General features: G+C 41.3%; 1 protein-coding gene across 1 annotated transcript; it reads right to left on the bottom strand.

Moving 5' to 3' along the window:
• Positions 1-1,708: 1,708 nt before the first annotated feature.
• Positions 1,709-11,475, bottom strand: e2f2 (E2F transcription factor 2). The gene is made up of 7 exons (XM_062962846.1): positions 11,107-11,475; positions 7,784-7,889; positions 7,435-7,654; positions 7,178-7,351; positions 5,863-5,977; positions 5,466-5,589; positions 1,709-3,888 (listed from the first exon to the last, which is right to left on the bottom strand). The coding sequence occupies exons 1-7, from the start codon at positions 11,170-11,172 to the stop codon at positions 3,641-3,643; spliced, it is 1,053 nt and encodes a 350-aa protein (XP_062818916.1). The 5' UTR covers positions 11,173-11,475; the 3' UTR covers positions 1,709-3,640.
• Between the last annotated feature and the right edge of the window lie 2,715 nt (positions 11,476-14,190).

The raw sequence follows: 14,190 nt of genomic DNA, 5'->3' as shown, positions 1-14,190 counted from the left end.
AGAGAGGTCCAGCAGGTAAAGGTTGTTCCGCGTCACGGAGGCGAAAGCTTTCCTTTTCCTGGAAGGACGTTTCCCTGCCTGCCGTTGGGTTCCTTGCCTCCTGCGCAGACTTCCAAAGGGCTGCTGCTGATAAACAAGTCTGGTAAGTTCCAAAGGTAATAATTACCCAGAGAAGCAAAATTAAGGATTGGGCAAGGGCTGCATCTCAGCTGGCACCGCACAGGCTTTGCGTGCAAAAGCGCCCTGCGTTCAGTCACTGTTGTCGACTGCGAACCAGGTTGGGTTGCCGATCTGAAGGTTGCCGGCTTGAATCCAACCTGGGGAGAGCGCGGATGAGCTCCCTCTCTCAGCTCCAGCTCCCCATGCATGCGGGGACATGAAAAAAGCCTCCCACAAGGAAATAAAAACATCAAAACATCCGGGCAACGTCCTTGCAGACAGACAATTTTCTCACACCAGAAGCGATTTGCAGTTTTTCAAGTCGCTCTTGACATGAGAAAAGAAATTTCACATTGGGTTTCCATGAAGAAAGCGTTGACTGCCACCTTCTGTTCCATCGAGGAAATGTGGACGTCAAAGTTATACGTATAACACTAATTTACAGTAGTCTCACTTATCCAACATAAACAGCCGACAGAACATTGGATAAGCGAATATGTTGGATAATAAGGAAGGATTAAGGAGAAGCCTATTAAACATCAAATTAGGTTGTGATTTTACAAATTAAGCACCAAAACATCATGTTATACAACAAATTTGACAGAAGTACAGTAGAGTCTCACTTATCCAACACTCGCTTATCCAACGTTCTGGATTATCCAACGCATTTTTGTAGTCAATGTTTTCAATATATCGGGATATTTTGATGCTAAATTCATAAATACAGTAATTACTACATAGCATTACTGCGTATTGAACTACTTTTTCTGCCAAATTTGTTGTCTAACATGATGTTTTGGTGCTTCATTTGTAAAATCATAACCTAATTTGATGCTTAATAGGCTTTTCCTTAATGCCTCCTTATTATCCAACATATTCGCTTATCCAACATTCTGCCGGCCCGTTTATGTTGGATAAGTGAGACTCTACTGTAGTTCAATACGCAGTTAAGCTATGTAGTAATTACTGTATTTCCGAATTTAGCACCAAAATATCACGATATATTGAAAACATTGACTACAAAAATGCGTTGGATAATCCAGAATGTTGGATAAGTGAGACTCTACTGTACTAACAAACACATTGGACTAATACTTTTCTAAGATTAGTTTCATACAATCCTAGAGTTGGAAAATACTTGGTGGACCATATTCCAGTCCAAACCCATTCTGCCAAGAAGCAGGAAAATCCCATTCAAAGTGCCCCGACAGATGGCCATCCAGCCTCTGCTTCAAAGCCTCCACCATACTCCGCGGCAGAGAGTTCCACTGTTCTCCTTACAGTCAGGAAGTTCTTCCTCTTGTCCAGGTGGAATCTTTCCTGTCGTTTGAAGCCATTGTTCTGCATCCTAGTCTCCAGGACAGCAGAGCTTTTTCCTCAACAGCATTTTGGCTCCTCCCACAAGTTGCATCCACCTCCACTGAGGTCTGATACAAACATGCATCCACCACATGACAGAATTGGCCTTTTTTCCCATCTCTGTCCAGATAATTTGCAAAAAAAAAGTCACTTGCCAATCATCTTGGAAAGCACTCTCATAACCCACCACTGATTTCAAAATATTTATTTCCTTTTGCTGTCGTCCACACCAACACGTTATCAAGTGCCTTAAGTTCAAAACAAAAGCTCGTCCCCCCCCCCGCATGTCATGCACACGCCTCCACACGCAAGGGCCATGCCAAACATCGCAAGGAAGCCCTAAAACGCTTATTTTTAAATACTCATTTTCGAAAACGTCCCTGCAAAAACAATGGTCTCAAAAGAGGATTCCCATTATAAATACAGTGCAATAATTATGTACAACTCCTACAAATATCAAGACTTTGAAAAGAAGGAAGCGGAAAATTGGGAAAATTAAACATCACGTCCTTCTGCAAATATGTGCTGCTGAGTTAAGACTAAAGTTAAGCCGCAAATTCATTCTTAATGCATGCTCAACTCGTGTATATATATTTTTAAAAAACTAGCTTGGAGCTAAATCTGGGGAGCATTAAAACAGCAAATTGGCAACACAGAGAATAATTATTATCCCAAGTTCCAAAACAGTTACAGTCAATAAACACAGTATTATGTCACAAATCCACACGTCATCTCAATGTACAAAATAATGTAATCTACACAAAAGTCATCTATCCATTCAGATTGGTTCAAAAAGCTTATTATTTTTCAAAACCAACCAAACAAGTAGCCCTTAAGGATCCCTTTGTCCCGCAAAATAATTCCAAAGTCCAGATATGTGGCCTTTCTGCACAAAACCAGGGCGATCCCTGAAGCCCCTTCTACGCTGCCATATAAAACCCATATTATCTGCTTTGAACTGGATTATATGGCAGTGTGGACTCATATAATCCAGTTCAAAGCGGATAATGTGGATTATCCGCTTGGATAATCAGGATTATATGGCAGTGTTGGTAGAAGAGGCCTCCAAAACATCAGGCCACGTCTTCCTTGCTGTGGTTACTGGGTCATGAACAAACCATGCAAAACAAGACTACTTTGATAATGTGGATTATCAAAGTCGATAATCCACATTACTTGCTTTGAAGTGGGTTATTTTAAACCTCTTCCACACAGCTGTATACAATCCACATTGAAATGTGTTATGTATGGCAATGTGGACTCAAGATAACCCAGTTCAAAGCAGATATTGTGAATTAGCTGCCTTGATATTCTGGATTATATGGCAGTGTGGACTCAGATAACTCAGCTCCCCAAATATTGTGGATAATCTGCCTTGATATTCTGGGTTATAGGGCTGTGCGGAAGGCCTCTTGGTCTGCACTGCCATATAATCCAGATTATCAAGGTAGATAATCCACATTACTTGCTTTGAAGTGGGTTATTTTAAACCTCTTCCACACAGCTGTATACAATCCACATTGAAGTGTGTTATGTATGACAGTGTGGACTCAAGATAACCCAGTTCAAAGCAGATATTGTGAATGATCTGCCTTGATATTCTGGGTTATAGGGCTGTGCGGAAGGCCTCTTGGTCTGCACTGCCATATAATCCAGATTATCAAATCAGATCATCCACATTATTTGCTTAAGTCTACACTGACCTATGATCCTGTTCAAAGCAGAGGTGGGTATTGTATGGCAGTGTGGAAGGGGCCTCCAATTGTGCAACGGCATCTATCTCATGGCAATAGACACGTTGCACATCTCTGGCATGCTGATGCGCCCTTGGCTTCTCCTGGTGCTGCGACCACTCCATGCAATGCGGACCCATGTTTATGGCACGAGCGCAACAATGTGTATGTCCTGTTTTCTCAGGGAGAAGAACGGAGGTAGTTGGCTTGGTCTGCGCTCTTTGCAGTAGCGCGGCAAAGAGAGGGACGGATCTGGCTTGAAGCCGAGCTCGGCACACACGGAAGCCGCTCCCAATGGGTTCCTGGGAAGCAACGTTTCAACCAAAGTCCAAGGCTTTGGAGCAGAGAGCGGGAAGGATTAGCACCATTGAAAGGACGGCGGGTCCAGTTCAGTTCTTCAGCAGGTCACCCAGGTCATAGGCCTCGAACAGGTCGCTGACCCCCTCGCCCTCCTCCAGGCCCCACAGGTAGTCCTCCTGGTCGAGGGGAGGGGAGAAGCTCACCAAGGGGGCCGGGTCGGCGTATGGGGCGGAAGGGAGCTGGTCCTCCGTCTGCTGAAGGAGGTTCTGAGGAAGGTCCAGGAGGCCGAGACCTCCCTCCGCCAGGCAGCCGGGCAGACCCGTCCTCACCGACTCGGCTGGAGAAGGAAAGAGAGAGGACAGCACGGATGGGGCTGGGAATGGCAGCCTCCCAAGCCTTTCACTATTTACCGTATATACTCCAGTATAAGCCGACCCGAATATAAGCAGAGGCAGCTAATTTTACCACAAAAAAACTGGGAAAACATTGACTCCAGTATAAGCCGAGATACCAATAAAATTACATTAATTGAGGCCTCAGTAGGTTAAATGTTTTTGAATATTTACATAAAGCTCAAATTTAAGATAAGACTGTCCAACTCTGATCAAATCATTACTCTCATCTACAGTAGAGTCTCACTTATCCAACGTTCTGGATTATCCAACACATTCTTGTAGTCAATGTTTTCAATACATCGTGATATTTTGGTGCTAAATTCGTAAATACAGCAATTACAACATAACCTTACTGCGTATTGAACTACTTTTTCTATCAAATTTGTTGTATAACATGATGTTTTGGTGCTTAATTTGTAAAATCATAACCTAATTTGATGTTTAATAGGCTTTTCCTTAATCTCTCCTTATTATCCAACATATTTGCTTATCCAAGGTTCTGCCGGCCCGTTTACGTTGGATAAGTGAGATTCTACTGTACTTCAATGTAAATGCCCTTATGTATCCTTTTAATAATAATAGAGTAAAATAATACATGTAATAATATTAATAATAAATACAGGAAAATAATACATGTAATAATAGAGTAAAATAATAAATAAAATAATAATAATAATAAGATCAGAGTGAAATAATAAATGTATTATTAATAATAATGTACCATATATTCTCGAGTATAAGCTGACCCAAATATAAGCCAACCAGGACCCTCACCCGAGTATAAGCCGAGGGGGGCTTTTTCAGTCTTAAAAAAAGGGCTGAAAAACTAGGCTTATACTCAAGTATATACAGTATTTGTTTATATATATATATATTTGCTAACTTATATTCTATGTGTATGTTGATCAGCCCATTTGACTATACCTCTTGGGTGTGGGAGGGGTTATAGGCATGTGATTGTACTGAGCAAATTCAGACTCAGGGCTCCATTTTGTAGCCAGTCTGATTCACACCCCAGTGGAGGTGGGTGCATGCCTGCTCTAAACCTCAGTGGAAGTGGATGCACGTTACTGTTTTGGACTTCAATTCAGAAGTATGACTTATGGACTTTAGTGAGTATTTATTTATTTATTTGCGACATTTATATACCGCCCTTCTCACCCCGAAGGGGACTCAGGGAGGTTTACAAGTATATATACATACAATATATTATATTATACAACTATATCGCAATATTATTAGTAATATTGCATGTAATATAAGTACAATTATACTACAGACTATGGACTATTAATTAAGAATGATAACCTGTGTACTCAACACAGAGAGAAGCTACATCCTATCTATAACTAAACTTTAATAAAAAATGTGCCTGTATACTGAATTAATACAAGATGCTTGTGAGTAAACAAGATGTTATTTTAACTTGTGTTTCAATTATTCTGTAACCCGCCTTGAGCCATGGGGAGAAATGGGTAAGAAATAAAATTATTATTATTATTATTATTGTTATTATTACCTTTCACTGCTGGGGAGTTGCTACTTTCGCTCCGCTTAGCGGGGCTCTTCTCAAGGATTTCCTCAGGGCAGAGGTACACATCGATGGGGCCGTTGCTGCTTTTCAGGTGAAGCTGGACGTTCTCCTGGTCAGAGAAGGAGGAAGGAAAAAGGGACTCAATGGCCACTCCATTCCTGCCAAGACAGAGGCACCTTTCGGGTGACCTTTAAACAAATATTCTAAGCTGCAAATCAAGCACGTGGACAAAGGCCAAAGACAAGGTGGGTGGACACCATCAAGGGAGGCATGCATGCTGCCAGCCTGAGACCCGAGGGTGCCCAAAACAAGGCCCTGGGCAAACGATAATAGATTGGGGAAAATAGCTTAGAGAGAAGGAGAAGAGTGCTCCAAGGCTCACCTCGCAGACATCCGGCACCTCGAGACGGGTTTCTGGCGGGGCCCTGACCACAATCACGGTCTGCTCGCTGAAGTTGCTGATGGCACGGATGTCCTGGTAGGTGACATAGGCCAACGTGGCACACGGGAGGCGGAAGTCAAAGGAAACGCCCAGAAAGGCAGGACTTGCAGAGGAAGGGGAACACGCATGGAGTGCTTAAGATAAAACATGACATCTCCAACCCTTTCATTTTGCAATACCGGTATTTATTTATACTACGCTTTTATCTCTTCTGGAGGAAACTCAAAGTGGCTTAACACACAAACATTAGCATACAATTTAAAATATACTATTATTATTATTATTATTATTATTGTTGTTGTTGTTGTTATTATTACTCTGCTTTGTCTGTCCCAAAGGAGGCTCAAAGTAGCTTAACATAAAATCAATAGCATACAATTAAAATATACTATTATTATTATTATTATTATTAATACTCTGCTTTATCTCAAAGTGGTTTAACATACAAACATTAGCATACAATTTAAAATATATCATTATTATTATTAACAATACTCCGCTTTATCTCCCAAAGGAGGCTCAAAGTGGCTTAACATAAAAGCATTAGCATATAATTAAAAATATACATTATTATTATTATTATTATTCCACTTATCTCTCCCGGAGGAGGCTCAAAGTGGCTTAACATAAAAGCATTAGCATATAATTAAAAATATACATTATTATTATTATTATTCCACTTATCTCTCCCAGAGGAGGCTCAAAGTGGCTTAACATAAAATCATTAGCATACAATTAAAATATACTATTATTATTATTATTATTATTATTATTAACAATACTCCGCTTTATCTCTCCCAAAGCAGGCTCAAAGTGGCTTAAGATAAAAGCATTAGCATATAATTAAAAATATACATTATTATTATTATTCCACTTATCTCTCCCGGAGGAGGCTCAAAGTGGCTTAACATAAAATCATTAGCATACAATTAAAATATATTATTATTAATAATACTCTGCTTTTTCTCAAAGTGGATTAACATAAAAGTATTAGCATAGAATTTAAAATATACCATTATTATTATTATTATTATCATTATTATTATTATTATTGCTCCGCTTTATCTCTCCCAAAGGAGGCTCAAAGTGGCTTAACATAAAAGCATTAGCATAGAATTTGAAATATACCATTTTATTATTATTATTATTATTATTATTATTATTATTATTATTATTATTATTATTATCTATTCTGGACCAAGACATTTGCTTCCAGGCGACTTTCCCTTCCCGCCCTGACCCTCCAAAAGGATATCTCTGGTTCGTGCCATCGTCCGTCAGGTGCTTCAGCTGGAGTGTGCACTCGTGGATGAGCTTGTCCAGCATCCTCTCGATCTTGGAGGCCTCGCTCAGCTCTTTCCGCAATGACTGCTGCTGCCGATGCTGCTGCTGCGTGGTCTCGGAGGAGTCCTCAAAGATCCCGGTTCCCCTGGCAGCACATACAGCAAGTTAGCAAGAGGAGAGACTGACGCAGGAACACACTGGCATTGACGGAAGGAAAGCAGAACCTACATCCACTGAATGTTGTTCTTGGACTTCTTGCGGATGAGCTGGATCCCTTCCAGGACGTTGGTGATGTCGTAGATGCGCCGCTTCTGGACGTCCAGCACCTCCGCGGCCCGGTTCAGGTCCAGCACACCGTCCTCGGACTCGCTGAGCAGGTGGACAAACTTCTTGGTCAGGAGGCCCAGAGAGGTGTCGTACCGCGTCTTCTCCCCGGGGGATTTGGGGGCTGCAAAGCAAACAGTCAATACTGGGGTTTAATACTTGCATATATTAAGTTGCACTGCAATGCTTTTCCTTGTGAGATGCTTCTGAGTCTCCATACGGGAAGCAAAAGCGGGCTTTTCGTTCCCCTTACTTTTGGGACTCGGGATGGGCGGGACGGTCCTCCCTTTGCCTTTCGGGGTCCGGAATTCCGGGGCGCAATGCTGGCCAGTCCCTTCCAAGTCCAGCTTCCTTTTGGCCTAGGAAAGAAGAAGACAGACTGGCATGTTAGACTGTGGACATAATCTGGAAAACAATTAACATTTGTACCATGGTGTGTCCATCTCTTTTACATAAATACGTTATGTATTTATGGGCCAGGCTGTGGCACAGCTGGTCAGTAGCCAGTTGCAATAAATCACCACTGACCGAGAGGTCATGAGTTCGAAGCCAGCCTGGATCACGGTAAACTCCTGACCATTAATAGTCCAGCTTGCTGTTGACCTATGCAGCCGAAAGACAGTTGCATCTGTCAAGTACGGAGTTTAGGTACTACTTTATGTGGGGAGGCTAATTTAACTAATTTACGACACCATAAAATCGCCAGCAGTGTGTGGAAGAATGAGGAAGTACTCCATCAAGGACTTGGTGTCACAAGTGGACGGTGAAGCAGCAGCTCCCCCTGTGGCCGGAATCAAGCATACCCTCATGAAGACAGAAGCTGGAAAATGTTAAATAGCCTCTGTGACTCTGTATGTTGTATGTCTAATGGCATTGAACGTTTGCCATATACATACAGTATATGTACATTGTGATCCGCCCCGAGTTCCCTTTGGGGTGAGAAAGAAGGGCGGAATATAAATGCTGTAAATAAGTAAATAAATAAAGAAAGAAAGAATGTAAATACGTCTTATGGAGATGAGCATCAACCCCCAGAGTCGGGTACGACTAAACTTATTGTCAGGAGAAAACTTTTATCTTTACTGTCTCTCTCTCTCTCTATACACACACACACGTATATGTGTGTATATATGGTATATATAATATGCAGTTTAGCTGAGCATAGCCTTTGAACTAGATATAAGCATTCCATTTCATAGCTTCTCCTGTCACTCAAATAACCAACTAGCACAGGAAGCACCTGCCAATCTGAGCAGGGTCACAAGATCTGCTACACCTCCTCCCATCCTTCCTGTATTTTTTAGGCTGAGCAGATATAAACACAAACACACACACACACACACAAATATATAGTTAGTCCCTGGAGAAACAGGAACGCAGTGCAATTATAGCCAAAGGTGGATTGTATACCCACCTATGCGACTGCAAGTGAAAATAAATATCATTTACCAATAATACGAACAAACGGAGTCCATAGGACACCCCGATAAATAAAGAGATTCCTGTTCCGTACCGGTGCAGTAAAAAGACTATTCAGATCACTATGAAATAAATGCAGGATGTGAGTTTGCAAAATGATCTTGTTCCTCAAATGCTACAGAAGCTGTTGGGTCAACTTCCTCAGCTTTTCGGTCTTGCTCAAATAACTGCAGAGATAGCATTGATATTATTATTATATTTATTTATACCCCGCTTTATCTCTCCCGAAGGAGGCGAGGGCCCCTTCCACACAGCTGTTTCAAACCCACATTGAACTGGATGACATGGCAGTGTGGACACTGATAAACAGTGCTGTCTTATATTATTATTATATTTATTGTTATTATTATATATTGCATAATTTATTATTGTATATTATATTATTCTATATTATTTATTATTGTTATAATTTATTGCATGCACATACATGTAATAAAATATACTATAATAATATATAAATATTGATAATAAATATAATAATATGTAATAAAGGATAATAATAAATCTAATAATAATAATAATCATCTAATAATATCCCTAATCTCCATGGGAAGATCTGAACCCCAAATACTTGGACCGAATGTGCATGTGTGCTGTGCTATATTATTCTGTTATTTATTATCATTATATATGTACATGCATGTAATAACAATATATAATAATAATAATCTAATAATACTTTTAATATCCTAGCTGAAGCCCAGACACTTGGACCTTATGTGGATGTGTGCTGTGTTATATTATTATTATTATATATTATTGTTATTTATTATCATTATATATGTATATACCTGTAATAACAATATAATATATAATAATAATACATATAAAATAAATATAATAGTCTAATAATACCCTTAATATCCTAGCCGAAGCCCATCATTATATATGTACATGCATGTAATAACAATATATAATAATAATAATACATGGAATAAATATAATATAATAATAATAATAATAATAATCTAATAATACTTTTAATATCCTAGCTGAAGTCCAGACATTTGGATCTTATGTGCATGTGTTATATTATTATTATTATATATTATTGTTATTTATTATCATTATATATGTACATGCATGTAATAACAATATAACAATATATAATAATACATATAAAATAAATATAATAATAATAATAATCTAATAATGCCCTTAATATCCGAGCCGAAGCCCAGACACTTGGACCTTATGTGGATGTGTGCTGAGTTATATTATTATTATTATATATTATTATGTTATTTATTATCATTATATATGTACATGCATGTAATAATATAACAATATATAATAATATAACACAGCACACATCCACATAAGGTCCAAGTGTCTGAGGTTTGGCTAGGATTATTATTATATTTATTTTTATATGGATTATTATTATCCTTTATGATATATTCTTATATTGGGTTGTTGTATGTCTTTCGGGCTGTGTGGCCATGTTCCAGAAGTATTCTCTCCTGACGTTTCGCCCACATCTATGGCAGGCATCCTCAGAGGTTGTGAGGTATGGATACCATAGATGTGGGAGAAACGTCAGGAGAGAATACTTCTGGAACATGGCCACACAGCCCGAAAGACATACAACCCAATATAAGAATATATCATAAAGGATAATAATAATCCATATAAAAATAAATATAATAATAATCCTAGCCAAACCTCAGACACTTGGACCTTATGCGGATGTGTGTTGTGCTGTGCCTGTAAACAAATACAGTAGAGTCTCACTTATCCAACACTCGCTTATCCAACGTTCTGGATTATCCAACGCATTTTTGTAGTCAATGTTTTCAATACATCATGATATTTTGGTGCTAAATTCATAAATACAGTAATTACCACATAGCATTACTGTGTATTGAACTACTTTTTCTGCCAAATTTGTTGTCTAACATGTTTTGGTGCTTAATTTATAAAATCATAACCTAATTTGATGTTTAATAGGCTTTTTCTCAATCCCTCCTTATTATCCAACATATTCGCTTATCCAACATTCTGCCGGCACGTTTATGTTGGATAAGTGAGACTCTACTGTACCACTATTCCTACTACTAGGTGTGTGTGTGTGTGTGTGTGTGTGTGCTGGCTTACCGGGGTCTTGCGGAGGGGCCTGGCGTGGGCCCGGAGCGGGGTGGCGAAGGCGGGCGGGCTCAGCATGGCCCAGGCCGCGGTGCAGCCGCCCTCCAGGCCCTCCTCCCGGGCCCATTCACAGGCCAGGCCGGGCCGGCCTTGGCCTTCCCGCTCGGCCGGGCGGCGCCGCCATGGGCATCGGCCTTCCCGGGCAACCCGAAGGGCTCGGACCCGCTGCCGGGCTTCTCCCTAGGTCTCCCCGCGAGGCCTCGGCCCGGAGCGGGACCAGGATGGGCCCGGATTGGACTCCGAGGCGCCTCCTTCGTCCCTTCTTCTCTCCCTTCCTTCCTTCCTTCTTCCTCTCAGGCCTTTTTTAGCGCCAAACGACGTCCCGCGAAATTCGGATTTCCCGCGGAAAATCCCGCCCTGCCATTGGCCCGCTGGCATTGTCCCCGCCCACCGCGTTTTGCATACGCTTCGTCTCTTAAAGGGGAAGTCTCGTTGAAGGGGCTATGCAAATGAGACGCGCTGGGATTGGCCCGCCTTTCTCTGCGCGCCTGCTCTTCCCTCTCCCGGCCGGCAGGGGCTCCTTTTGTTTACATCCGGCCTGGGTCAACCTGGCGGGGTCACGACTTGTTGACAAACACTCCAAGCCTGATCCCAGCGTGGGAAACATATCATCTAATAATAATAATAATAATAATAATAATAATAATAATAATAATAATAATAATAATAATAATAATTTTGCGTTTTGCGAAACGGAATCCAGCATATCTATCTTGTTTGCTGTGCCATACAACGTCGTTGTGTTGATAATAATAATAATAATAATAATAGATTGTATATACTTATAATATTCATAATATTTTATATGTAATATAATATAATATTATATAATAATATTATATAATACTAATAATATTAATACTAATAATATAATAATATTAATTATATATTTTACATGTAATATTACTAATAATATTACAATATATTGCTACAGTACAATATAGTAATTTATTACCAGTATTGTACTATGATAATAATATAATATTGTATGTAAATTTAATTTGTAAGCCGCACTGAGTCCCCTTCGGGGTGAGAAGGGCGGGATATAAATGTAGCAAATAAATAAATAAATAAACAAATCTTGGGGACCCAGTGGTGCTCAGGTTATCAGAAAAAGGCAATTTTGTTTGTTTTGGGATGTCAGGTCATATCAATGAAGTTTGGCCCAGATCCATCGTTGGCAGGGCTCAGTGGTCTCTAGATAAGGGTGAACTACAAATCCCAGATTCCTAGGGCAACCACCCCCAAAGCAGGCTTGTATGCACACTTAGCCGTGTTTGGTCCAGATCCATTGTCAACAGGGTTCAGGACTCTCTGGATAAAGGTGAACTATAACTCCCGAAATCAAGGTCCATTCCACTAACCCCTACATTATGTTGAGTTGGTCATGAGGCTTCTCTGTGCCCAGTTTGGTCCCAGTCCATTGTTGGTGGGGGTCAGTTTATCTGGATGCAGGTGAACTACAACTCCCAAAACCAAGGTCCATTCCACTAACCCCTGCAATATGTTCAGTCGGTCATGAAGCTTTTCTGCCCAGTTTGGTCCCAGTCCATTGCTGGTGGGGGTCAGTTTATCTGGATGTAGGTGAACTACAACTCCCAAAACCAAGGTCCATTCCACTAACCCCTGCAATATGTTCAGTTGGTCATGAGGCTTCTCTGTGCCGTTTGGTCCCAGACCATTGTTGGTGGGGGTCAGTTTATCTGGATGTAGGTGAACTATAACTCCCAAAACCAAGGTCCATTCCACTAACCCCTGCAGTATGTTCAGTCGGTCATGAAGCTTTTCTGCCCAGTTTGGTCCCAGTCCATTGCTGGTGGGGGTCAGTTTATCTGGATGTAGGTGAACTACAACTCCCAAAACCAAGGTCCATTCCACTAACCCCTGCAATATGTTCAGTTGGTCATGAGGCTTCTCTGTGCCGTTTGGTCCCAGTCCATTGTTGGTGGGGGTCAGTTTATCTGGATGTAGGTGAACTATAACTCCCGAAATCAAGGTCCATTCCACTAACCCCTGCAGTATGTTCAGTTGGTCATGAGGCTTCTCTGTGCCGTTTGGTCCCAGTCCATTGTTGGTGGGGGTCAGTTTATCTGGATGCAGGTGAACTACAACTCCCAAAACCAAGGTCCATTCCACTAACCCCTGCAATATGTTCAGTCGGTCATGAAGCTTTTCTGCCCAGTTTGGTCCCAGTCCATTGCTGGTGGGGGTCAGTTTATCTGGATGTAGGTGAACTACAACTCCCAAAACCAAGGTCCATTCCACTAACCCCTGCAATATGTTCAGTTGGTCATGAGGCTTCTCTGTGCCGTTTGGTCCCAGACCATTGTTGGTGGGGGTCAGTTTATCTGGATGTAGGTGAACTATAACTCCCAAAACCAAGGTCCATTCCACTAACCCCTGCAGTATGTTCAGTCGGTCATGAAGCTTTTCTGCCCAGTTTGGTCCCAGTCCATTGCTGGTGGGGGTCAGTTTATCTGGATGTAGGTGAACTACAACTCCCAAAACCAAGGTCCATTCTCCCAAACCCCCAAACCAGGCCTGTATGCCCGATTGGCCATGTTTGGTCTGTGTGCCAAGCTTGGTCCAGCTCTGACGTCAGCTGGGTTCAGGGCTCTCTGGATGTAGGTGAACTACAACTCCCAAAACCAAGGTCCATTCCACTAACCCCTACATTATGTTCAGTTGGTCATGAGGCTTCTCTGTGCCCAGTTTGGTCCCAGTCCATTGTTGGTGGGGGTCAGTTTCTCTGGATGTAGGTGAACTACAACTCCCAGAATCAAGGTCCATTCCCCTAAACCCCTGCAGTATGTTCAGTTGGTTGTGGGGCTTTTCAGTGCCAAGTGTGGTCCCAGCCCATTGTCAGTGGGGGTCACAGTATCAGTGATGGTACTGTAAGTCCTATTATCCATGGCATGTTTGGTCCAGGTCCATCATTGGTTGGGTTCGCAGTGCTCTCTGGATGTCGGTCAAGCACCCCCCCCCCCTCCCGATCTGGCCGTTGTGCGTATTAGCACATGTTGCAACCTATGCGCA

Source organism: Anolis carolinensis, unplaced genomic scaffold, assembly GCF_035594765.1.
Source record: "Anolis carolinensis isolate JA03-04 unplaced genomic scaffold, rAnoCar3.1.pri scaffold_10, whole genome shotgun sequence".
In the NCBI taxonomy this organism is placed as follows: domain Eukaryota; kingdom Metazoa; phylum Chordata; class Lepidosauria; order Squamata; family Dactyloidae; genus Anolis; species Anolis carolinensis.
Note: the sequence above shows the minus strand (reverse complement) of the source record. Positions and strands in the feature narration are given on the sequence as shown.

Excerpts from the sequence above, each read along its gene's own strand:
- e2f2 (XM_062962846.1), bottom strand. The coding sequence starts at position 11,172 with ATGCTGAGCCCGCCCGCCTTCGCCACCCCGCTCCGGGCCCACGCCAGG. Across the intron at positions 7,890-11,106 it reads GGCCCCTCCGCAAGACCCCG|GCCAAAAGGAAGCTGGACTT; the intron begins GTAAGCCAGCAC and ends CTTCTTTCCTAG. Across the intron at positions 3,889-5,465 it reads CAACTCCCCAGCAGTGAAAG|CCGAGTCGGTGAGGACGGGT; the intron begins GTAATAATAACA and ends TTCCTTCTCCAG.